Source organism: Ranitomeya imitator, chromosome 1 (genome assembly GCF_032444005.1).
Source record: "Ranitomeya imitator isolate aRanImi1 chromosome 1, aRanImi1.pri, whole genome shotgun sequence".
Lineage (NCBI taxonomy): Eukaryota > Metazoa > Chordata > Amphibia > Anura > Dendrobatidae > Ranitomeya > Ranitomeya imitator.
Window position 1 is genome coordinate 1,206,176,299 of NC_091282.1, and position 26,497 is coordinate 1,206,202,795.

The window sequence follows — 26,497 nt, forward strand, 5'->3', positions numbered from 1 at the left end:
AGGACATAAGGAAAGGTGCCTTTCACACTATATATATATATATATATATATATATATATATATATATATATATATATATATATATATATATATATATATATATATATATATATATATATATTTATTTTATTCCAGAGCAAATAACAATGCCGAGAGGATCTTCAACCTGATGCCAGAAAGGAACGACCATTCCTACCGCACCATGATCCGAGGAATGGTGAAGGTATTGCTCCAGACACAAGCAGACGCTTTTGATAAGATTTTTCCGTACCAATGTTACAGATTAATTTTTCCTTATTTCAGCACGGAGCATACGCCCAGGCGTTCGGCACATACACAGACCTTCTGAACAACAGATTTACCGGTGAGTTCATGGAGCGTGAGCATTATAAAAGGCCTGAAATTGCACCATCGTTCCTGTTAGTTTTCTTGTTTTGCGCGTTCATTTTTTTTTTTTTCCCTCTAAATGTTTTACTTTTTTGTATTCTTCAATACAGCCATATGAGGGTTTGTATTTTGCAGAACGGGTTGTTAGACTCCCCAAGGCTCACATGCACAGCTGATGTCAAGAACTATGTTTTGGCATTGGGTCAGTGTATCTGAAAAAATGGATTCCACACTGCTATAAATGTAAATAAAAAGGTTATTCCGATCGAAGCAAGGTATAGTCATCAGTGTATAGGGTATCAGATCGGTGTAGATCCCATCATTGGGACCCCACTGAGTGCCAGAAAGAGGCGTTCATGTCCACTGATCTTCCCTGGGTCTCCTCTGGCAGCAGCACCATGGCCAGGATTGGTTGAATGGAGCAGCAGGTTGCACGGGCGACCGTCTGCCACTGATGGAGATCAGACGGCGAAGATGTCCAGCTGCATCTCTCGTAGAGCGCACTCGTCAGCGCGGGCGCTCCTGTGTTGTAAGAGAGTCGGGCGACAGCTGCCGGCAGAACCGCCGTTTGACAGCTGTCTATTGTGTATTGGGCGCTATAGAATGAAGCAGCAAGAAATGTCTCTGTGCAGAATGCCCAACCGAAAGAGAAAGAAACCTCTTATAACTTGTCGTCCTTGTATTCCCTGCAGGAGACGTCTGCACGTTCAATGCGCTGATATTAGCGGCTCCAGAGACAAAACCAGAAATCAACGAAAAGTCTGCGCTGATTGTGGTAAGGATTGCGCGGCCATACAGCCCTTGTACTGCGCCTTACACTTACGGGCTTTGTTGGGGGGCAATATTATACTAAGCCATAGCTCCACCAACGTTGGTTCACAGTGCTGGAAAGGCACCATGTGCAGTCGTCCCCTTCTGCTATTGAGGGGCACCAGGTGGAAAATTTAAATTTTCACCCCCAGTGTCATTATGGACATGCATGGTTGTCATTGCCATCAGTGTGTGCGAAGGAGGGGATCCGTATAAGCTGGCCAGGGCCCATGGTCGCTGTAGAAGATGCCTCGGTGCTACCTATGGCAGAATTAATGCTCATTATGTGTTATTTCCCAGGAGCTGCTAAACCACATGGTGCAGCAAAAGGTTTCGCCAAACTTACTAACCTTCAACTCCGTCATGAAAAGCTTACGTAAGATCGGCCCGGCGGTGAAAGGCATGGCGATGCAGACCCTAATGGAGATGAAAGCACTTCGTATAGGTAGGACAATATGGACGGCTTGTCCAGAGCAATGTGGTGGTAAAGCGCCGTACTGTTCCCTTTTCATACTAATCGCAAACTGAGCGTGGATCAAGCTTCCGACTTCAATATGATTCTGTTTAGAGGGAATCTGTCCTCAGGCTTTTGCTATTTAATCTGAGAGCAGCATAGTGTAGGGGCAGCAAGCCTGATTCCAGAGATGTCACTTACTTAATACTCAACAGTGTTTTATCAGCAGGAGATTATCACTCCAGGACTAGGTGTCCTGTGCCAAGCAGTCCAGCTAATCTGTGTAACTCCGCCCCCACCACTGATTGGCAGCCGTAGATATTGAACTACCAATCAGGAATTTGGGTGTGGTTATACAGAGCTCCGTAGTCAGAGCACCGCTACATCTACATCAGAGAAAGCAGAGATTTTATCAAAACTGCAGCTAGCAGCCCAATAATTAGCACATCGCTGGAAATCGGGGTCTCTGCCCCTACATCATGCTGCTGCGTCTTCCAGTGTGGGCGTTGGGAAGAGACTGAAGTACATGTAATGTGCGTAAATTGCGCTGCACCGTGGATTCGTCAGTTTATGCTGCGGATTTCTTTTTGCTATTTACTTTTGAGTGCAGCATGAAATGTGGATAAAATCTGCTCCTAAATTCTTTAAGGGATGCGCCAAATATTTTTCATATCTTTTAGTCTATAAGTTATGTGAATGTCACAATCTGCATCCTGAGACTTTGTCAATCACTTAAGCACCAAAAAAAGGTTTATCTAAGCCCCAAGCAGGTGATTGTTTGGACCCATAAACGTTCACTTGAGTCCTTTCCAGGGTGGATTTGATTTAAATCACTAGTCAGTAAGGCTTGATTTAAATCAGTGATTTAAATCAAAGTTTCTACCTACACTAGTTCTTGCTACTTTAACATGCAAGTAGATGAAGATTTTTAGAATCACTTTTTATATTACTTTTTTCTCCCCAGTTTAATGGGTTAATCATTCATATTTGGACACCACTGTTCTGTTGTACTTAGGAAGGAGAAAAATAATCCTGACCTTAATAACAATTTAAATAGATTTATTCAACTGAAACAATAACAACATTACAGCATAAGTTATTTGCTTAAACAAACATCCATGTTTGTTAACTAATTTGGCTAAACAAAATATATATATACAGTGGGGCAAAAAAGTATTTAGTCAGTCAGCAATAGTGCATGTTCCACCACTTAAAAAGATGAGAGGCGTCTGTAATTTACATCATAGGTAGACCTCAACTATGGGAGACAAACTGAGAAAAAAAAATCCAGAAAATCACATTGTCTGTTTTTTATCATTTTATTTGCATATTATGGTGGAAAATAAGTATTTAGTCAGAAACAAACAATCAAGATTTCTGGCTCTCACAGACCTGTAACTTCTTCTTTAAGAGTCTCCTCTTTCCTCCACTCATTACCTGTAGTAATGGCACCTGTTTAAACTTGTTATCAGTATAAAAAGACACCTGTGCACACCCTCAAACAGTCTGACTCCAAACTCCACTATGGTGAAGACCAAAGAGCTGTCAAAGGACACCAGAAACAAAATTGTAGCCCTGCACCAGCCTGGGAAGACTGAATCTGCAATAGCCAACCAGCTTGGAGTGAAAAAATCAACAGTGGAAGCAATAATTAGAAAATGGAAGACATACAAGACCACTGATAATCTCCCTCGATCTGGGGCTCCACGCAAAATCCCACCCCGTGGGGTCAGAATGATCACAAGAACGGTGAGCAAAAATCCCAGAACCACGCGGGGGGACCTAGTGAATGAACTGCAGAGAGCTGGGACCAATGTAACAAGGCCTACCATAAGTAACACACTACGCCACCATGGACTCAGATCCTGCAGTGCCAGACGTGTCCCACTGCTTAAGCCAGTACATGTCCGGGCCCGTCTGAAGTTTGCTAGAGAGCATTTGGATGATCCAGAGGAGTTTTGGGAGAATGTCCTATGGTCTGATGAAACCAAACTGGAACTGTTTGGTAGAAACACAACTTGTCGTGTTTGGAGGAAAAAGAATACTGAGTTGCATCCATCAAACACCATACCTACTGTAAAGCATGGTGGTGGAAACATCATGCTTTGGGGCTGTTTCTCTGCAAAGGGGCCAGGACGACTGATCCGGGTACATGAAAGAATGAATGGGGCCATGTATCGTGAGACTTTTTTTTTTTTAAATTCGTTTATTAACAACAAAATAAATTGCGTTACAAACAATGTATGTTGGACACATTGAACATGACTTATAGTACTATCAAGTGTACAGTGTTAAACATGAAACAAAAGGTACTTATTACTCTTAACCAATGTTATGATGTATTTGTTAACCATCTGTAACATACATATTACATATATATTACATAAGTAAGGAAAGAGAAAACCTGTGAAACTAAAACTCTCGAATTAGGACTACTTCTACTCTAATTATTAACTAATTCGCCATATATCCCTGTGCCCAACCCCCACGCGCTGCCCCCGACCACATCTATAGGGTGAGATGGGAAGAGTTCCATCGACCCCAAATCTTATCAAATTTTCCCGGACAGCCCCTGTTCTGATATAGCGTACGTTCATATGGGATAACGGAATTAACCAGGTCAATCCAAGCTCTCACAGAAGGGCAGGAATTTCCCATCCACCTCAGCGCTAGTACCTTACGTGCGAAAAAGAGCACCTCCCGCAAGAAAGTACCAATATAGTGGTCCCAGGTCTCCTCCTCCCACACTCCAAATATACAAACTAATGGGTCCAGGGGAATAGGGATCAGCAGTAGTGATGTTAACAGTGATGTCACCTCTTTCCAATAGCGCAGGATAATAGGACACCTCCATATCATATGAATAAAGTCCGCATCTAGTGAGTGACACCGCATACATTCTGTCGTTTGAAACCGACCCATCCTGCAAAGTCGCGTCGGAGTTAGATATGATTGATGTATAATATACAACTGAGTCATCCTGTTATTAACTGACGGAGATACTTTAATCGGGGATTCGAGGATGTCCTCCCATTCCTCCTCATGCAAGTTAGAAAGCAATTCACTCCATTTTCCTTTAACAGAATTGACGGTGACTGTAGACCCCGAAGATAGCAAATATGTGTATAGGGAGGAGATAAGACCCTGAGGGCCCTGCGATTTAAGGATCCCTATCAAAGGCAAAGAAGATATAGCGCGACCTGTACCCATAAGCCTCAAATATGATTGAATAGCTGACCTTAGCTGTAGGTATCGAAAAAATTGAGACCGCGGTATCTCATATTTATTTTGCAATTGTTCAAAAGACGCGAAGCCCCCCCCATCATACAGATCACCTATTGAGGAGACCCCACGTTCTATCCAAAAACCAGTTGACGGGTGATTCAATAAAGTAGAGAAATAGCTATTATTCCACAAGGGCATCTCTGCTATAATATCTACAAATCCCATAATTTTTTTAATTTGTCTCCAGACTGAACGCGCCAGACGGAGCAAGGGTAGCAATCTAGGGGCACCAGTTTTTTCCGCCTCCAAAAAATTTAGTGGGCAGTCAGCTTGGACCGAGTGAAGTAAGTGATTTTCTGAGTTGGGAAGGCAGTTATTGGGCATCCACCTATTGAGAGCTCTGATCTGACCGGCCAGATAATACAAATAAAAATCTGGAAGTGCCGCTCCTCCCCCTTGCTTGGGTCTCTGTAGTGTGGATATCTTAAGTTTGGGCCTAGATTTCCCCCATATAAATGTAGTAAGTTGGGAATTCAGCGCTGCAAAAAAGGACCTGGGTATCAGCACAGCACTATGTTGGAGGCAGTAATTGAACTTGGGAAGTAAAATCATTTTAATTAAATTAATGCGTCCAGCCACGGATAATGGGAGTTTGCTCCAAGTCGCAAATTTGGCTTTAACTAATTCTAACAGTGGGAGTATATTAAGTTGCAAGTCGAATCTACTAGACTGAGAGATGTATATACCTAAATATTTAAAACTGGGTACAACAGGAAGGGGGGAGAGAGCCCCAAGACCGAGTATTGGAGAATGGGAAAGGGGCATTAACGCGGATTTGTCCCAGTTTATATATAGGCCTGAATATCTACTAAAAATATCTATGGTAGCGATTACCTGCGGCAGCGTTTCTTCCACTTGATCCATGAATATCACCATGTCATCCGCATATAAGCCAATGGTGTCCACACGGCCAGCTATATGAATACCCTTAATGACAGATGAGGACCTTATTCGTATTGCCAATGCCTCTATTGCCAGGGCAAAGAGGGCCGGGGAAAGGGGGCATCCTTGTCGTGTTCCTCTATATAAAGAGAAGGGTTCAGAAATGGAACCATTTGTAATTATACGGGCTCTAGGTTTCATATATAGCAGCCCAACCCACTTTAAGAATTTATCGCCAAAGCCGTATTTCCTCAAACATGCTATTAAAAAGGGCCATTCAAGAGAATCAAAGGCCTTGGCCGCATCAAGCGATGCCAGTGCCCAAGAGTTATCTGGCACCAGTGAGCTATATTGGACTATGGATTGGACACGTCTAATATTAATAGATGTATTTTTGCCTGGCATGAAGCCCGTCTGGTCTGAATGTATGAGATTTAATATAATCGAGTTCAACCTAGTAGCCAATATTTTAGTGAAGATCTTGTAATCTACATTAAGCAGTGATATAGGGCGATAGGATCCACATTCCAGGGAGTCTTTCCCCTCCTTTTTGAGTATAATGATATTTGCCTCATAAAAGGTGTCTGGCATACAACCCTCCTCCCACATCCCCCGAAACACCTTCAACAAAAGTGGCGCTAGGATATCACGGTATTTCCTATATAATTCAATGGGGAACCCGTCTGGACCAGGGGCCTTCCCTGAGGCCATATCTGTCAAGGCCTGATCAACCTCCTCCAAAGTGAACTCAGCGTCCATAAAGGCACGTTGAGCTGGATCTAATACAGGGAATGTCACATCTGATAAATAATCTAAATTTCCCAAAATATCAAAATCACATTTAGATGTGTACAATGACTCGTAATAGTTATGGAAACAATGCAGTATCTCCTCTGTTGAGGATACTAATAAACCATCTGATGTTCGGATTTGTAATATAGTATTGGATACATTATGCTGACGTACTAGAAAAGCTAAAAATTTGCTAGCCTGGTTTCCCATTTCAAAATAGGATTGGCGGGTAAAAAATAATTTACGTTTGGATTTAGTGTCTATGTATTGGTTATATAATCTCTGGGAGGTTTGCCACTCAAGCTTATTACCATTAGTTGGGTTAGACACATATGCAGACTCTGAGTCTTTTAGTCGTTGTTCCATCTCATCATCCTCCCTCGAAGTTACCTTTTTAATGTGAGATATTGTAGACGATAGGCACCCTCTTAAATATGTCTTAAGGGCATCCCAAAATATGTTGGTACCCTGGAATCCCGAATTAGACGAAATGAAGCATTTCAACTGATCTACTGTTCTATCCTCAGAGTCAAATAATTTAAGCCAGAATGGGTTCAGTTTCCAGATGATGCTTTTTCTGGATTGCCCATAGTTAAGTCTAAGGATTACTGGGCTATGGTCAGATATTCCCCTATTACCATGTTCAATGCTATCTACCCATGTTGCCAGCTCCACCGATACAAATATGTAATCTAGGCGGGAAAGAGTGCTTCTGGTAGATGAATGACAGGTAAAACCTTTCACCCCAGGGTGACGCATTCTCCATATATCCAACCATCCACTCCCCTCCATAAACAGAGCCAACTGGGATGGAGCCCGGGAGGTTGAACCCCCAGCCATCCCTTCACTCAGTCTCAATCTATCCAGGGCGCCATCCATAACTAGATTAAAATCTCCCATACATATAACATTCGCGTCCGGGAAGTTCAGGGCAAAGCTCAACGCCTTTCTGAGTATAGATATATTAGCTGGAGGAGGGTTATAAAGACACAGTATGACGTACTCTCTAGAGTTAATTAATGCATGAACAAAAATGAACCGGCCCTCAGAGTCTCTCCTGGCCTCTTTCACCTCCCACTTGACGTCCCTATGGATCAAGAGTGAGACCCCCCTTGAGTAGCTAGTGTGAAACGCGTGTATGGACCATTGTACCCATGGTTTTTGCATATACCGAGCTGTGTCTCTAGTCAGGTGTGTCTCCACTAGTGCCACTACATGTGGACTGCAGCGTTTGATCAGAGAAAATACCTTAATTTTTTTCCGGGGAGACTTAATACCGCGTACATTCCAGGTCATACATATCATTTCAGACCCCATATTCACGTATTAAAATATAACAAAATACGAAAAAAGGGATTACTGTCCAGATAAGGCCCAGGGGCAACACGCAATGGGAGAGAGGACCATTGATGGCGAATTCTACCTATAGAACAGATTAAACAAACATAAAAAACATAGAAAAAAGAACAATGCAAAAAACAAACATTGTAGGAGTATAGTCTCATACTCCCGTTAGTAAGCAAATTCGGGGATACTCTCGCCAAACTCAGCGTCCAGTATCGTTGTTACGTCAGACATCCACATAGAGAGCTCTATTATGCATATACCCGCACCAGTACATTAGGAGTTTTTTGCATTGGATGTCTTATGGACCCGTAGCCATTCAGTTGCCTCTTCCGGATCAGTGAAGAATATAGAAGATCCCTCATGAACAACCCGCAGACGAGCTGGATAAATCATGGAGTAAATGATATTCCGGTCTCTCAGTTGTTTTTTGATTTCCATGAAGCGTGCTCGTTGTTTCTGAAGCTCCATTGAGAAATCCGGAAAAATCGAAATCGTGGCGTTATGAAATTTGATAGGGCTCCTCTGCCGCGCCAATCGTAGAATGGTATCTCTATCCTTGCAATTAAGAAGGCGAGCCAGAAAGGGCCTTGGCGGAGCCCCGGGAGGGAGGGGCCTCGTAGGGACCCTATGAGCCCTTTCCACGGAAAAGGTTGAGGAGAATTCGCCTCCCAAGGAAGTTTTAAGCCAGTCCTCCAGAAATTCTTCCGGTTGTTGACCCTCTGATCGCTCTGGTAGACCAATAATTCGGATATTATTCCGACGCAGTCTATTCTCTAGGTCATCCGCTTTCTGTTTCCAAGCATTTATAGAGCCAGCCACTTTTGTCAATTTAGTCTCCATGGGGGCAATGGTATCTTCCACCTGTGACACTCTCGTCTCCACCTCTGTAATGCGTCCTCCCATAGTTTGCATGTCGTGCCTTAGGCGGCCCACCTCAGTGTGTACATCTTCAATTTTTTCAGTGAGGGAGGATCTAGTTAAAGATATGGCTTGCATTAGTTGTTCAGAGGCCTGTTTAAGGGTTAACTCCTCTTGTTCCCCTTCCTCATTACTATCAGAAGAACGGCCTTTACGTTGCACTTGTGAGGCATTACCGCGGAGGGTCCGCCACCATCTGATGGATCCTCCCTGACAAATTTTTTAAGTTTATCAGCTACTCCCGACCCCTTAGTATGCTGCATAGTTGACAAGGATAAGGGGGGTAGAAGAACAGCCCAGATTGTGCTGCGGAGCAACACCAAGATTTCCTTACAAGGTCAGAAGCAGCAGAGCCCACGGGGAGCTATACATATATGAGGTTAGACAACTCCAGGAGTGTAAGGTATGTCCAGTATGCCCAGAGAGGGGGGAGCCCACAGCACCAACAGAAGCAGCAGAGGGGAGGGGTGCCAAACCCTCCAAATGACAAGCACCAGTGAGATAGATGTTTCTCAGACAGGGGAGTGCAGGGCCCAGTCTTTCAGGGCACTCACTGCTTGTCCCCTCAATAAAGGAGAATCAGGATGCGTGTTCACCTCCCCAGTGGCGCTGCAAGTGTGGCTCTTCGCGCCGCTTCTCCTCTGTCAGAGAGCGCGCTTATAATTGGGGCGCCGCAATGTCGGTGCCGCCTCACAGGTCCCCCCGTCTGGCACACAGAGATCCAGCCGTCCACAGTGCGCTCCCCGGGAGATCTCTAAAGCGCAGGGGAAGCCCCGGCACTGATAGAAGCCGGCGCTGCTCTGTATCTTCAGAGCGCGCGCCTGGAAAATGGCCGCCGCTTCACTCCAGGCCCCGTGCTCCCGCCGGCTCCGCCGAACACAGCCTTCCTCCGTACCTCTCCACAGCGCTCTCAGCTCTCAGCACCTTCCTGAGTCCAGAGGGACCTTATATCAGTCCAATGCCGGCGTATAAAAGGGGTCCGGATAACAGGATCACTGCAGGATACCAGGAGCTCTCTTATGGTGCGTCTGCTCCCTTCGGCTACATAGCCACGCCCCCCGTATCGTGAGATTTTGAGTGCAAACCTCCTTCCATCAGCAAGGGCATTGAAGATGAAATGTGGCTGGGTCTTTCAACATGACAATGATCCAAGGCACACCGCCAGGGCAATGAAGGAGTGGCTTCGTAAGAAGCATTTCAAGGTCCTGGAGTGGCCTAGCCAGTCTCCAGATCTCAACCCTATAGAAAACCTTTGGAGGGAGTAGAAAGTCCGTGTTGCCAAGCGAAAAGCCAAAAACATCACTGCTCTAGAGGAGATCTGCATGGAGGAATGGGCCAACATACCAACAACAGTGTGTGGCAACCTTGTGAAGACTTACAGAAAACGTTTGACCTCTGTCATTGCCAACAAAGGATATATTACAAAGTATTGAGATGAAATTTTGTTTCTGACCAAATACTTATTTTCCACCATAATATGCAAATAAAATGTTAAAAAAACAGACAATGTGATTTTCTGGAATTTTTTTTCTCAGTTTGTCTCCCATAGTTGAGGTCTACCTATGATGTAAATTACAGACGCCTCTCATCTTTTTAAGTGGTGGAACTTGCACTATTGCTGACTGACTAAATACTTTTTTGCCCCACTGTATATTATAAGAAACTTAGACTGTCAGCCCAGCCGACACATGAAAAACTTAAATACTACTGTCCCTGCTGTCCTCTGTAGCTCACTTGTCGTCATCTTCATCATCATCTTCTTCTTTGTTCCTATTCCTAATCTGTAAAAGAAAAACAAGCTTTCTTGCTTTATTGGGTCCCAACCGATTTCTCAATTTAGAATGAATGAGTCCAAAGGAAGAGAATATTCTTTCAACGCCTGCAGAAGAAGCTACTGCTGTTAAAAGTGAAATCATTACTTGAACAGTCTAAATCCAAGCGCTTAAGTGACTTCCACCAGTTTACTGGTGTGACCTTCCTTAAAATATCTTCAGCAAACATATATTTCTTGAATGGTTCCCTGTTGTGGATTCTGTTTTTGGGCTCCCTCTGGTGGTTACGGATGGTGCTGGGTGACTTGTGTTCTCTGCGGTCTCTGGTGTCCACCTGTTCTATCAGGATATGGGAGTTTCCTATTTAACCTGGCTTTCTTGTCATTTCCTCGCCGGCTATCAATGTAATCAGTGTGTCTTGTTACCTCTGCTTTCCGCTTCTGTAATCTTCAGGACAAGCTAAGTTTTTGATTTTCCTGTTCCACGTTTTGCTTTATTTTTGTTTTAGTCCAGCTTGCAGATATGTGATTCCTTGTTGCTGGTTGCTCTAGTGGGCTGATATTACTCCTCATGTTCCATGAGTTGGCACATGAGTTCAAGTAATTTCAGGATGGTTTTTTGTAGGGTTTTTCGCTGACCGCGCAGTTCACTTTTGTATCCTCTGCTATCTAGCTTTAGCGGGCCTCATTTTGCTGAATCTGTTTTCATAACTACGTATGTGCTTTCCTCTCATTTCACCGTCATTACATGTGGGGGGCTGCTATTTCTGTGGGGTGTTTCTCTGGAGGCAAGAGAGGTCTGTGTTTCTTCTAATAGGGGAAGTTAGTCCTTCGGCTGGCGCGAGACGTCTAGGAATCATCGTAGGCACGTTCCCCGGCTACAGCTAGTTGTCTGAATTAGGTTCAGGATCGCGGTCAGCTCAGTTTCCATCACCCTAGAGCTCGTTTTGTTTTTTGTGCTTGTCCTTTTGTGATCCCCTGCCATTGGGATCATGACAGTATAGCCGGCCAAAAAGTGGTAATCGTATTGGCTGAAGTAGGAGGAAAAGTAGTCTGAGGAAATGACAAGAAAGCCAGGTTAAATAGGAAACTCCCATATCCTGATAGAACAGGTGGACACCAGAGACCGCAGAGAACACAAGTCACCCAGCACCATCCGTAACCACCAGAGGGAGCCCAAAAACAGAATCCACAACAGTTCCCCCTTAGCTCTGAAGTTTATTATAGTTGGCATTAAAGATGGATGATTGCTGGATACCCATGTCATAGCTAACTCCTCTTCCTCAGCACTTAGGTTTTGACCCTGATATTGGATATTGACAATATTTGCCAAAAAATGAGCTGGAGTCAGTGCTTGTCCCATTCGTTTATTGCTTGTAATTTAATTCTGTCCATGTGTAGTTCTGTTTTTAAGTGTTCACTCAGTTCCTTCCAAATTTCAACAGCATCTGCAATAAAACAGCTATTTTTCTGTATTTTGTTTAAAGCTTGAGAGATGGGTTTCAGGAAGCTCCGCATATGTTCAACATTTCTCTTAAGCCCAATGTTGAGGATTTTGGCCGTGACAGTGCCATCTATTTTATCTCGATTTTCTTCGCAAAGTGTCATCAGAATAGGCCAGTTTTTGATATACTGCTCAAAACAGTCCACCAGAGTTCCATCTAACATCTTGTGGGAGCGTTAGCTTGGGTCCACCCATCCTTTTCAGAGCTGCTGCAGCAAAATGATTATTACGGAAGTATTTAGCAATTTCAACAACATTAGCCTTTATTTCTGGAACACTTAAGTCTTTGGCTAAGAGGTGCAGCAAATGAGCACTGCAACCATATGTTATTAGCAGCTTTGTATTCCCTCCCTGCTCTTCTAAATCTCTTCTCATCTTGGATACGTTTGCAGCATTGTCAGTGACCAAACTGCGTACTAGACATTTGAATTTTTGTTCACATGTCGTTATAGCTTTTACTGCCACTTCTTGTAAGTATTCTGCTGTATGTGCATTTCCTGACGTATCAGTTGTTTGTGCAAGGAAGACTTTACCTTCTTCTGTTGTTATACAAGCACATACAATAGGATCATTGTGGACATTACTCCACCCATCAATACTTAGGTTAACAATTTTACCCTCCAGAGCTGTTGCACATTGCTCCATTTCTGTCATACACTTGATCCAGCAGTTTCCCTGCAACATCAGCTCTGCTGGGTGGACTGTATCCTGGTCTCAGTGACTGAACCATATTAATGAAATGTGGGTTCTCAGTCAGACGGAAAGAAGAGTTCGTTGCATAAATAAACTGGGCAATTTTTTCATCAATCAACTCTTTTTCTAATCTGCTAGTTCTTATCACAAACCTATCGATGGTGGTTCCAGGAGGTAAAGGTTTTTTCTTCCTTTTGGGTGATGGTGATATGTGGCTGTGGGTGTCTGATGATGCTGCTGCTAATGAAGCACTATCCTGGATGGATAACTCTGAAACTGTAGAACAGGATGATGGTGATCTTGGAGGTGGATAGTTTCCAGAATCCATGAATTCCCCTAAACAAAAAAAGTAAATGCTGTTATTTTATTGTTTATACAATTTCTGCTTATTGTACACAACACATCACTGCCCCTGCCCCAAAAGGAATATTTGTTTTTCTTTATAACTGTACCAAATGACAGTAACATGCAGTAATAATAAGAAATATCATTTTTCTCACACATGACAGTTAAGTCTTTAGAAATAGGATTCAATAAAAATGTTTACCAACCTGAAGATCCTGCCTGTTCAGAAGTGTTTCTTTGGTCATCTTCATCACCGCACTTCTCATGATGTTGCCTCATTCGCGCCACCAGGCCTTGCATCTCTTTGTTGCATCGTTTGCATTTTGCACGCATGCCTGCCTTACCGATAGGCGAAGGAGCTTCATTAAAATATTCCCAAACTGGGTCTCTTTTACGGCCTGCTGCCATTATAAGGAAAGAATGTAATAAACCTCAGATCGTACACACAAACAGATCCAGACTTGTCTGTCTGTGGCTATGCTGCAGTATTGTGCTCAAAGTTTCACTTTCATTTTCTTGTCTGCTTGCCCTTCCTCCTTCTCACACTTAGATTCACATTCTTCTTGTGTTGTGCAGATCTATTCCACTCCAAACAATCAGAAACATATTGTCTAACTTCTTGGACTTGGCACTGAAGGGGTTGATTCTGTATTCATAGGTTTATAGAACAATAGGATTAAGGTCTTTTTCTCAACTCTGTTCATGTTGTAACATTTTTGCCGTGAAGAAGAGGCTGGGACCTCTGCGGAGTCAAATTCAGTTTTGAGAACTGCGTAAGTAAAGCGAGCGTCTGTGATAATATAGGAGAGAAACTGCCCACTAATCCTACAGAAACCTCTGGAAGAGCATGGCATTGTGAATGTTACACATATACAGCCTTTATTCTACTGAGTTAAACAACTTAGCTTTATCTCATGATGGAAGAACCTTTGGATGGTAAAATATTTTCCTCAAAAAGCAGTTTATTGAAAAAAATCTGATTTAAATCAAAAAAATCCGATTTTTTTTTTTTTTTTTTTTTTTTTTTTTTTTTAAACATTTATTTTTCTCCACCCTGGTCCTTTCACCACTTTGCTCACCCTAAAGGTGATGACCCCTGTATATCAGGGTCTGAGTACAGACCACGACGCACGGACCGGCTACGGCTCTCCTGACCTGAGCCTGACAGCCTCGTAGACGCCTGTGTCAGGAGAGACCTGCGGCCGGACCCTCATATTCAGACATCAGAATTTGGCCTTTTACTTCTTGAGAAATTGGTGTGGGACTCAAGAAAATGACTCCGAATGACCACTGGGTCTATAAAGTCACCTTTTTTTTTTTTTTTTACTTGGGCTTTAGTATTTTTATATCACTTAGTCGTACTTTATATTCTCTTTGTTTGCACAACTGAATTGATTTTTTTTATTATTATTTGTTTGTTTTTTGTTTTTTTACCCCCAGATCCAAGTCTTGGAACATACTGCCATTTATTAGGGGTGCATTACAGACCTGGTGAGTACCAGAATAGTCGACGCTGGGGTTTAGGAATTACTTATCTTGAGTGATTTAATAATTTTTGCATTGCATAGTCTGTGATGAAGCCTTTATGCGTTTAGACCCTCCTATCTATCTGTACCTGTCTTCGGCCCATTTTCTTGATGTTCTTCTTAATTTCTATGATTTCCCATCTTTGCAGGGGATTCTTTCAGCCAGTCCCAGCTGCTGGCCTCCATTCTGGAGCAGGCACAAGGAAAGAGCTTCAAAGCAGAGGATCCCGATGATGGTATGTTATAGTCCAAAATGGAGAAGGCGGTATGTCTATTGAGCAGTCATCTGAACGATTCTGCTGTCTAAAGCAGCAGATGTAAAATTTGGCAACGGTGTAAAGGGATCACTAAGTGACCTCTACACACACCTGAAGGGTGGAGGCCTTGTGAAGAAACAACCATGGCTCTCTCACTGGTCGTGTAGGATTGAGGGGTGGCACCTTGCCCTTGGAGTGGCAGGCTTCATCAATGGTTGATCAAATCCAGTGGCTGTGATGGGCTTGGATGCCGACAGGATGAAAGGGAAATCTGTCTGGGGAAAGACAAAATGAAGGCTCTACAGTGTCCCCATCAAAATGTAATATCCGAAAACACTTTTGGCAAGAAAGAAGGAACTGACCAAAGTTCTTCCACTTTGTCCTGATGGAAAACTGTGAACGGTAATTTGGAGGTCAAGGCTGCGAATTCTTAAACTCGCCTGATGGACGTAATGGTGATTAGAAACCCAATTTTGGAAGAGTGGAAGCAGAAGTCGATTCTGTAGAGGGCACAAAGGCGGATGACTAGCATCTCAACAAATTGAGGAGTTGGATGATAAAATGGGATTCCATTGACTACTCGTGCGAGCAGAAGGCTTGGAGTAAAGTGGGCACTGGAACAAAATGTGAGGACCGAGATCTGTACCTTGGGAAAGCTTAAACTGAGGCCAGGATCCAGTCTATCATTAAGGAAGGCAAGTAGTTGGGAGACAGAGAAATGCTGTGGTTGGAATTTCCAATCTTGTGCCAAAGGAAGTACATCTTCAAGGTTCTGTGGCATATGTGGGAGGAGGACAGTTTTCTGGCCTTAATGATGGTCTGAATGATTCCCTTCGGAAAATCCTCCTGTTTATTAAACAGCACCATTAAATGAAAAGTAGCTAAATTCAGGTCACGGCATGGTTCTTGACAGAGAAGATCTTGTCGGAGAAGACACAATTGGTTGTAGTATAGAAGGTTGTTTAGGTCTATGTACTTTGCTTGTCTAAGCCAATCTGAGGCGATGAGGATTACTGGTAAAAAGTGAGAGGAAGGTAGCCCAGACTGGCTCCAGGGAATGACCAGAGCTCTGGCATCTCACCATAAACCTTGTCAACTTGAAGTTGAGCCTGGAGACCATTAAGCCTAAACTCACAGGCCCCCCACCAGGAGCTGAGTTTGACAAACTCTTCAGAGTGTCGGTTCCACTTTTTTGGGTCATATTGTTTTTAACTGAGTAAGTTGGTCATCCTATTGTCCACTCTTGGGATTTGAACAGCCAAGAGGGCTGTCTTGGCCCGTTGTAGGATGTTAGCTGCTGGGCTCCTGGTTCTGCCCTGGTGATTCGGGTAGGAAACTGCTATAGCATTGTCTGTCTGGCCTATGCCTGTGTCTCAGGCAGAGGAGGATGGCGTAGTTACAGCACGTGAAAGGGACCAAATTCCTTGGACTGTTTGTTCTTGAAAATTTCAACACATAGACTGGCATCCATTATGACAACTCTCCAAGAGGGAGGAATGACCATCCATTAATTGATGTTAAACTCCGACCTGAATCCAATCCATCCAGGAGAATTAGGAATAACTTCTATGGATGAAACCTGGAGGCCTAAAGCTCGCATGCAATGTCTATTTTGAGATCGGTCTGTGTCCCTGGAGAGATGCCCCTTGCTGATGCAGGTTGTTAAATTCTTTCAGAGGAAGCCTGTTTGGTAGCGAATTGCATGCTCAAAAAGAAAAGACTCCATGAGGCGGAGAGAGATAGTTAATTATCCAACCAAAGCGGTTCAGGGTTTCCGGTCCTAGCAACTAGAAGGCCCTGCGGGTTGTCTGCTGTGAACGGTGCCTTTTATCATGATTTCAACCAGATTTGGAACGGCTGAAACACTCCAGGAGTAAAGAATGGCCATCAGAGACCAAGACCTTTTTGAAAGGTTGAGGAGCAGTTGCCAGACCAAAAGGGAGGGCCATATATTGGTACTGGCAGTGAAAGAAACATTGATGGGATTGGTTCGGCTGTGAAGATATGCATCGTTTGTTTTTGGATGACATACATTTTTCCTGTTCCATCCGTTCAATTCCTGTCCTGAAATGTTTCATCCTCCCATAACGGTTGAGCCTCAAGAGGTCCAGGACCAGGCGTAGGGAGACGTCGTCTTTTGAGGATCACAAAAGATTTGAATACAAATTTTGGCAACAGTTCCTCAGTCGGAACGATCATCCCATGCTCTGACAGGGTGTACAGCTGCTCGGGATGAAGCATTTTCACTGGAGGTGAAAAGAAAGTCCTGCAACACGGGAGAATTCTCTTGTGTAGCCTGTAGAAACCACATCGTATATCCAGGAATCTTGCATGTGTGAGAGTCAGACATCATTGAACAGAAGACGTGCCCACAACGTGACCTGATCAGGTGGTTGCCATCTTTCATGCTGAGGTGGACTTGGCTGAGGAAGAGTTAGAGGACTGTTGGGGTCGACCAGGAGGGGCATGACTTGTATGATGGCCTCTTTTTGATGTGGGCTGAACAAGCAACCACATCTGGATCTCCTCTGAGGGCCAGAACTGGTGTTTGTTTTGAGGAAGGTGGATAATCTTTCCGCTTGTCACTTCCCAGATGATTTTGTCCAGTCCTTAGCCAAAAAAAAGCAGGAATCGATGAAGGTGAGCACCATCAGACTTTTTGCTTTGTCTGCAAACTTACATTTGTGCCATAGGATGCAGCACATGGCCAAGGAGGGGAACGAGGAGCCTCTAGGCATGGATGGTGACCTCGCAGATATATCTGCCTGCTTGGTAGATCTGTTGAGTTGACGTGCCAGATAAGATGCCATCTCGTTGCTCTTTGGTCCAGCTGTTAGTGACTTCACAAGCCCAGCAAGTGGAAAAAAAAAAGATCCAGACCAGCCGCCTCAAAGGAAGAATTGGCAAACTATTTGATTTTTCTGATCTCGTTGGCCGTGAAACGTGAATCCATAACAGGCAAGGAAGAAGACCCATCTTTCCAGTGCATACTCTAGAAAGATGTACATGACCTCCAAACGTTCTGGTTTGGAGAAATGTCTGTCTGGATAGTTCTGTTCCTTTTGGAAGTAACAAATCAAAATCCAGATGTAAGGGAAAGATTTGGGCAATTCGATGAGGAAAAGATGGCCTCCTCAGCCAAAAAGGTGTCTGGTGACATTCATGGGTATACTGACAGGCTGCATAGGACTAAGACAATTGCATTAGGGTTTTTTTTTTTTATAGGACAGACCGACAGATCTAGCTGGAATATGGTGTCGGCTAACAGCAAGGTAGCTGGAGAACATCGCCACCAGGCTTTATACTGCAATACCCCATGTTCACTGTATCGTGTAAGTGCGCACAGATGAGAAAGGAGCATTTCATGAGTCCAAGTGTAATCGGTCTCCACCCAACCATCCTGCCTGACAGCGGCAGCTTGTACTGAGCAGTGTGAGATCTTAGCGGCAGCAGGAGGGCACTGAGATGCGGTTAATTATTAGACCATCTGTCTGTAGCGGGAACTCTCCAGCTAATAAAGGCCTGTGATTACAGCAGTTTTTATTTTTCACTAGCGATCTACCGTAACATATTCTGACCGATGCTTCTGCAAAGTATGACCTTATGTGTTATGTTGGTCTCGAAAATAATTTATTCTTCTGATCATTCATGTTTTGTGTTTGTTTTGTTTTTTTTTCAGTGCTCTTTTTCAGTGAAGCGATGAGAGTGGTGAGTAATCCCAGGAGTCTTCTCTTACTGGATGTGGTTTACTGGGGTGTTGCTAGAAGAGACTGACCATTTATCAGTTCCATGTTAAACTTTGGATCTGTTCTGGTTATAACACATTATCGCATATGCAGATTTCTGCGGTTAACCATTTTTATGCTGCTGTCACTCTCTGATAATGGCATGTAAATGGTATGCAATGGTGCAGGAGGCAACACAAAGTTGCACAAATTTTTTTATTTGGCTTTGGACGCCTAATTCATTAAGTGGCATTCAGCTCGTAGTGAACAATGCTAGTTTTATTATTGCATTAACATTTATTTTTGCATTAAAAGGCACAAAAATGATTAAATAGGGATTTTTGTGTACTCACCATAAAATCCTTTTCTCCGAGCCTTTCATTGAGGGACACAGACCATGGGTGTATGCTGCTGCCACTAGGAGGCTGACACTAAGCGATACAAAGAAAGTTAGCTCCTCCCCTGCAGTATACACCCTCCTGCTGGCTCTCAGCTAACCAGTTCGGTGCAAAAGCAGTAGGAGATCAATAACAATATATGAGTGTATAGCATATCACATTATATATGAGAGTATAGCATGTCAAATTATAAAACAAGCTAATAGGGTTGGAGCTGTGTCCCCCAATGAATGGGTCGGAGAAAAGGATTTTACGGTGAGTACATAAAAATCCCTATTTCTCCTTCGCCTCATTGGGGGACACAGACCGTGGGACGTCCCAAAGCAGTCCCTGGGTGGGGACAACATAAGATCAGGCCTTGTGAAACTGCTACTTACAAGTGCGACACTGCGGCCTGCAGAGTCCGCCTGCCCAGACTCACATCTGTGAAAGTCTGGGAATTATAGTGCTTCAAGAATGCATGCGTACTCGACGAACCCACAAGCTTGCAGGCGTGCTTTGCCGACGCCTGATGCCTAGAACCCAAGAAACCTCAATAGACAGGGAGATAGGCTGACATCTAACACGGAAGGACTCCTGGATGGTGTAACGAATCCACTAGGCTAACATGGCCGATGAAACGGCTAAACCCTTCCTGTAACCGTCAGAAAGCCGTCCTCTTACCGTGAGGACGGTAAAAAGTGTCCAACTCCCAAATAAAGTGTCCAACCTTCAAAAGGACGCCATCATCGAGACGTACGTACTCAGAGCACTCGCCACGTCCAGAATATGGGGAACCCATTCTGTTATGTGGACTGGTGCCGAAAGAGATGAGGAAAGAACGATGCCCTCATAACTGTGGGATTACAACACTACCTTGGTAACAAGGGTTGGGGATTGCCTATAGACAACCTTGCCTTGATGGTAATAAGGGAAAAAGGTCTGAAAGAACAGAGCGGCTAGCTCCGAAGACTCGTCAGGATGAGGAGATCGCAGAGAGAAAAAAGGGCGACCTTCCCTGATGGTAAAGTCTGTCCAGATCATAAGGAGTCTACTGTAAGACTTCCAGGACCATTAAGGTCCCAAAGATCTAACGGTATGCAATAGGGAAGAACCACATGTGAAGACTCCTTGCGAGGAAGTCCATATTTGCAGTTTTGTTGTAATAAGACGGAAAAATACTAGTTCCGCAAACGAGAAAACCTGACATGGTCAGTGCGGATCTCCCAGGATCACTGGGGCCCTTCCTGCTTCAGAAAAGATCTCTGAAGCAGTGGAAAAGGGGTTATGGAAACGGGTACCATGGAAGAACCAGAGCATGCACTGCGATGGCTTTTGGATATGGAGGCCGAACCATGAACTTAGAGTACATTGGCGTTCAGTCTGGATGCCATCCGACCTACATCTGGAGTGCTCCAGAGAAGACGGATCTGATGGAAGACTTCCAGGTGAAGATCCCACTCACATGAGGCGACACCCTGACGGTGTCCGCCGCCCAGAGTTCTCCTGAGATGTGTAGTGCCGAGATCACCGAATGATAGATCGTGGCCCAACAGAGAATGTGAGGTACCTCGGCCATGACGCCTGACCTTGGGTACCTGCTAGATGATTGACGTATGGCAAAGACGTAGGATTGTCCGATTGAATCGGATGGGGTGACCCACCAGAGGGCAGTGGACCTTCTGTAGAACTAGCCGTACTGTTCAGATCCTCAGAACAATGATCAGGAGAAGAGGACTGGCATCGGTGGTCACTAATAACTATTGAACTGGGAGAAAGGATCTCTCCTGGATGAGGAAGGAGCTCAGAGACTACCCTCTGAAAGCCTGTTTGACCTGCAGAAAACGAGAGGAGCGAAGGAAACCGCTTCCAATGTCGTCACCAAATTTCCTCAGAACCCTCCTACCAAATCGAATGGAATGAGGGGATGAGTGAGCAAGTGCGCGAGCTCCCTGTTGAAGGACCACGGCCTTGTCTCAAGGGAGAATCGCCAACTTTCTGGAAGATTCCAGGATCATCCTCAAAAAGGATATCTGCTGGGCTGAAAATGAGGAAAAACTTGTCTAAGTTTAGCTACCAGCCCAGGAGAGAGAGGGTATCTCAAAAGATATAGACGATATAGCGCAGGGCTGGAATAGCGGCTAGAAAGTTGACCAGATAGGGCAGGACGACCAGGCCTCTAGGGTGCAAGAGGAACATGACATCCGCCATAACCCTTGCGAACACTCTGGGTGCGGTAGCAAGGCCAAAGGACAAGGTCGTGATTTGAAAATGCTGTTTGCGAAAGGGAAAGCGAAGGAATTTTTGAAGAGGGAAAAACAGAAATGTGAAGGTAAGCATCCCGAAAGTCTGTGGACGCCAGAAACCCCACCTTTTTCCGTTGAAGTAATGGCTGAGCGGAGGAACTCTATCCTAAGAAGGGGGACCTTTTCAAGCTTGGTAGAACTTTGAGGTTCGGGGTCGGTCTTCCTTTTCGGTCCCCTTTTTGGAACCAAGATCTTTTAGATCTAGACCGTCCTGGACAACTGATCCACTGCTGGTTGGGTTTATAGGAAACATGAGATCCTTTGTTCCTGCGTGGGGAACACTCCCAACTTCTCACCGAATAACTGATCACTCTGGTAAGGGAGTGATGTCAGAGGCCTTTTGAACGCAGAGTACGCTTTCGTTTTCTGAGCTATAATGTCTGAGTGTAATGGCATTTGCTGCTGACAGCACCACTCAAGTAGACGCATCCGTGAGGTGTGAAGCAGCTAGTCTCCTTGCTCAAGAAATTTGATTGACCAGCTGTACCGTCTTCGGGAGAAGGTTACTGTTGGAAATCAACATAGTTAAGGTCTCTGACCAGGAGACCATTGCTCTAGCAACACATGCAGTGGCTAAGGTAGGGTAGAGCGCTGAAATGGGGGTCACAAGACGGAACAAACCAGATTTGCTATCTGACAGTCCGTTGTATTTTTAACTGGTGACCCATCGGGCAAGGATACTGGTAGGTATACCACAGGAGATTCTACCTGGTTAATATGCCAAGTGGCAGAATGCGTGGCTGCATGCAGAAGGTCAGGAAAACCTGTCTCGTGTTATCGCCGCTCTCTTTTGATGGTGTGGAGTTAAATTGATGAACCCTCGATCCACCATCCTCTTAACAAGGAAGTGGAGAGGGATCATCCGCCTTCTTGCATCATCTGCTAAATAGTGGAGATGCAGAGGGGGTGTTCAGACACCAAAAAGGGAGCATTTGTACATCCACAAAGTTAAGGTCCCTGGGTGGACGGGGCTGGTAGTCCGGCGTTAGGCCTGGCTGCAGAAGAGGATACATGGAGGCGACACTCCATGTGCTCGTCTATTGATGGTGTGGGGAGATCGGTGGCCTTTAAAAGGACCCTTCGCCCTTAAGAATCAGACCAGGCATGGCATCTCATGTCTTAGGTGGGTATACGTGGAGGGGACACCCCACGTGTTTGCATATTGGCTGAAAAAAGGATACCGCGCTTGCAGAGGTTTCTATCCAGTGGATCACTTATCTGGATGCTCCCTGTCCGGGTGAATGGCAAATGCTCTGCTGGGAGTTTAGTTTCCTCATGAGGGACAGTGCGTGATCTAGAGTAGAACCGAAGTCCTCGTCAATCTACAGAGATTGGTTGATGATATCAATAGGCAAATCCAGCCATTTCTGGTGAGTCCAGAACCAAGGCAATATTCGATCCATATTCAGAGGCTTGTTCTCAGCAAATCATTGGTGAGGGATCAGGAAATGAAACTTTTCTAGGCGCGTGCACATTTCTAGACGCCTGTACTTTTCTTAAATACTTGCGGCTCCTGCTAGCCGACGGCTCTCGTGAAGAAGGACCATCTATATTGGTCCTGCGAGCACTCCGAGCCCCAGAGGGTTCACGGAGGGATTCTATCTCTTGGTCAGAGAATCAATGGGTTGCGGCAGTGACGAAGCCCACTCAGGGAACTAGGTACTCTGGGATAAGTTGGGATCGGCGGCGGAGGGGGGCTCCTGAGCTCGTTTAGGGTGACCGGCTTTGGACTGGTCATGTGCCCTTAAGATCAGGGAATACTGGTCATGTGCCTTTAAGACCAGGCAGGAGATACTGGACATGTGTCTTTAAGCACAGGGGAAGAGAGCAGTACTTCCTTACCCGGCTGCAGAGTCGTTGTGCCCCTTTAATGTAAAACAATAGCCTGTGTGTGTGTGTGGGTGGGCCGGCAGGGTGGACCAAGATGGCCACCAGAGTTGCAGAGGTGGTAAAGTCTTGCACAGCGTGAGATGTGCCAATTCGGGGGGCGGAGCTACAGACGTGATGTGGGCGGGGCCTAGTAACTTCCATGAATAGGCCCAAGTCGGGGCCTAAATTTCTGCAGCCGGCGTGAGCAATACCAGGGATAGAATAGAGGAGCGTTGCCGAGGGAATCGATCGCTCCCGTGCTAGGTGAGAAGCGCCAGAAACTGTGAGCAAAGCCGCCTTAGCGCGCCATAGTGCGGGCGTGGCTTCCGGGATGCGGCCTACACATCGGCCGAAGCCGGGGGCTAAATTTTTTTTAGCCGGCCGGAGCGTTTACCTCAAAGAGGTGGGCCACAGGGAAGCTGAGGCTGTCAGCATCAGAGGCCCATCACTGACTGGATCCACTCACCATCAGCGTGCGTCCTGGCATGGAGCCGCCGCGATGACTGGGTTTCAGCGCCGAGGAAAGCGTGCGCACTCTACAAAGTAAAATCAAAAATGTAAAAAGTAAAAATAAAATAATAGTTTTCTGGTCTGAATAGCAGACCCGTCCGTGTGCCTCCTACGGACACTAACCAAGAACTGGTTAGCCGAGCGCCAGCGGGAGGGTGTATACTGCAGGGGAGGAGCTGAGAGCCAGCAGGAGGGTGTATACTGCAGGGGAGGAGCTGAGAGCCAGCAGGAGGGTGTACACTGCAGAGGAGGAGCTGAGAGCCGGCAGGAGGGTGTATACTGCAGAGGAGGAGCTGAGAGCCAGCAGGAGGGTGTATACTGCAGGGGAGGAGCTGAGAGCCAGCAGGAGGGTGTATACTGCAGAGGAGGAGCCGAGAGCCAGCAGGAGGGTGTATACTGCAGAGGAGGAGCCGAGCGCCAGCAGGAGGTGTATACTGCAGGGGAGGAGCTGAGAGCCAGCAGGAGGGTGTATACTGCAGGGGAGGAGCTGAGAGCCAGCAGGAGGTGTATACTGCAGAGGAGGAGCTGAGAGCCGGCAGGAGGGTGTATACTGCAGGGGAGGAGCTGAGAGCCAGCAGGAGGGTGTATACTGCAGGGGAGGAGCTGAGAGCCAGCAGGAGGGTGTATACTGCAGAGGAGGAGCTGAGAGCCAGCAGGAGGGTGTATACTGCAGAGGAGGAGCTGAGAGCCGGCAGGAGGGTGTATACTGCAGAGGAGGAACTGAGAGCCGGCAGGAGGGTGTATACTGCAGGGGAGGAGCTGAGAGCCAGCAGGAGGGTGTATACTGCAGGGGAGGAGCTGAGAGCCAGCAGGAGGGTGTATACTGCAGAGGAGGAGCTGAGAGCCGGCAGGAGGGTGTATACTGCAGGGGAGGAGCTGAGAGCCAGCAGGAGGGTGTATACTGCAGGGGAGGAGCTGAGAGCCAGCAGGAGGGTGTATACTGCAGGGGAGGAGCTGAGAGCCAGCAGGAGGGTGTATACTGCAGGGGAGGAGCTGAGAGCCAGCAGGAGGGTGTATACTGCAGAGGAGGAGCTGAGAGCCAGCAGGAGGGTGTATACTGCAGAGGAGGAGCTGAGAGCCGGCAGGAGGGTGTATACTGCAGGGGAGGAGCTGAGAGCCAGCAGGAGGGTGTATACTGCAGAGGAGGAGCTGAGAGCCAGCAGGAGGGTGTATACTGCAGGGGAGGAGCTGAGAGCCAGCAGGAGGGTGTATACTGCAGGGGAGGAGCTGAGAGCCAGCAGGAGGGTGTATACTGCAGGGGAGGAGCTGAGAGCCAGCAGGAGGGTGTATACTGCAGAGGAGGAGCTGAGAGCCGGCAGGAGGGTGTATACTGCAGGGGAGGAGCTGAGAGCCAGCAGGAGGGTGTATACTGCAGGGGAGGAGCTGAGAGCCAGCAGGAGGGTGTATACTGCAGAGGAGGAGCAAACCTTCTTGGTATCACTTAGTGTCGCCTCCTGGTGGCAGCAGCATACACTCACGGGCTGTGTCCCCCAATGAGGCGAAGGAGAAAACACAACAGCACAAAAATTAAAAAGGCCGAAAATAAATATCTGCTGTGATGCCAGGGAACATGTTTCAGACGTACATGGTCCTTTTGTTGTAGGTTTTTTTTTTGTGTGTGTGTGTGTTTATCCACACTATTCCCATTTTCAGTGCATTATGAAATAAAATGAGTGTTCTTCAAAACTACAATCAGTTCTGCAAAAAAACTAAATAAAAAAAAATCCTCGTATGGCAATGTTGATGGTAAAGTTAAAAAAAAGAGCTCTTTGAAGAAGTTGGAGGAAAAAAACAAAAGTGCAAAGGAAAAAAAAAAACCATGGTTGCATTGCTAAATGGGCTGAGCAGAAAATAGTCTGCATGTGGGACTACGTGATCAGCGATGAGCAGGATTGCAGCAGGCGGACAGATGAGGGGCGCCGCAGGCCGATATGTAATGGACAAATCTTTATACACTGGCGCCAGTTCTGGGTCTTACTGGAAGTAAAGTTGCTGAATGACTGCGGTACAAGTGCAGCCGTTTCTAGGGGTGAACCTATTCTGACTTTTCACTTTCTGTATTTCCGTTCCTTTGCTTGCAGTGTCTGGAAGCTAAGGATTTGGACTTGGCTTATGACCTTCACAAGCTGCTGAATACTGGGGATAACTGGAGACTGTTAGGAAAGCCTTTCCAGGAATTTGTCTACTAGTGAGTATTTGGGGACCAACCTTTTTTGATTTCTGCTCAATTATAAACTTTGGATTTAAAAACTTGATCTAATGGCCGCCAGACCATTCTCTCCTCATATTAAAAGGCCCAGCATGGCATCATATGCAAGTCGCAGCGATGGCATTATGTTTGGGCTTATGGGAGGAGGCGCCAGAGCGCCGGGCGCCTGTTCAGCGGCCACTAGACCTGGGGTCCTGCAAAGCTTTCTGCTCAGGAAAGGCTTTGTAAATTGTCACAGCCAACCAGGGTTTGCTCCATGCCCAATATTTAGATCCATCTTTTTTTGTCTTAGTTTGCAAAAAAAATTTCTAATAGAGAAACGTACGTTGTGGACTTATTTATTTTACTCCCTCTTCGCAGTGGCCGGTTCTTCCAAATAGTGTGCATGATGGAAAATGCCGACGTGGTGTTGAAGTGGTACCGAGAGCTCGTCCCATCAGTACGTTCCCTGGATGTCCTACCTCATGTGATTTATCTTGTGATGTTGATCATCCTGGATTGTAATGTGGTTTTTTTCATCCATTTTCCTT

The 26,497-nt window shown here is 45.6% G+C and overlaps 1 protein-coding gene across 1 annotated transcript in view; it reads left to right on the plus strand.

Annotated features, from left to right (window-relative positions):
• The window catches only part of PTCD3 (pentatricopeptide repeat domain 3), a 56,810-nt gene that overhangs the window by 25,444 nt on the left and 4,869 nt on the right, over positions 1-26,497 (plus strand). The window contains exons 10-18 of the mRNA XM_069744925.1: positions 136-223; positions 304-364; positions 1,080-1,162; positions 1,498-1,642; positions 14,629-14,679; positions 14,864-14,950; positions 18,651-18,679; positions 25,840-25,946; positions 26,328-26,406. Coding sequence (XP_069601026.1) covers positions 136-223; positions 304-364; positions 1,080-1,162; positions 1,498-1,642; positions 14,629-14,679; positions 14,864-14,950; positions 18,651-18,679; positions 25,840-25,946; positions 26,328-26,406 — 730 coding nt within the window. The remainder of the gene's footprint in view (positions 1-135; positions 224-303; positions 365-1,079; positions 1,163-1,497; positions 1,643-14,628; positions 14,680-14,863; positions 14,951-18,650; positions 18,680-25,839; positions 25,947-26,327; positions 26,407-26,497) is intronic.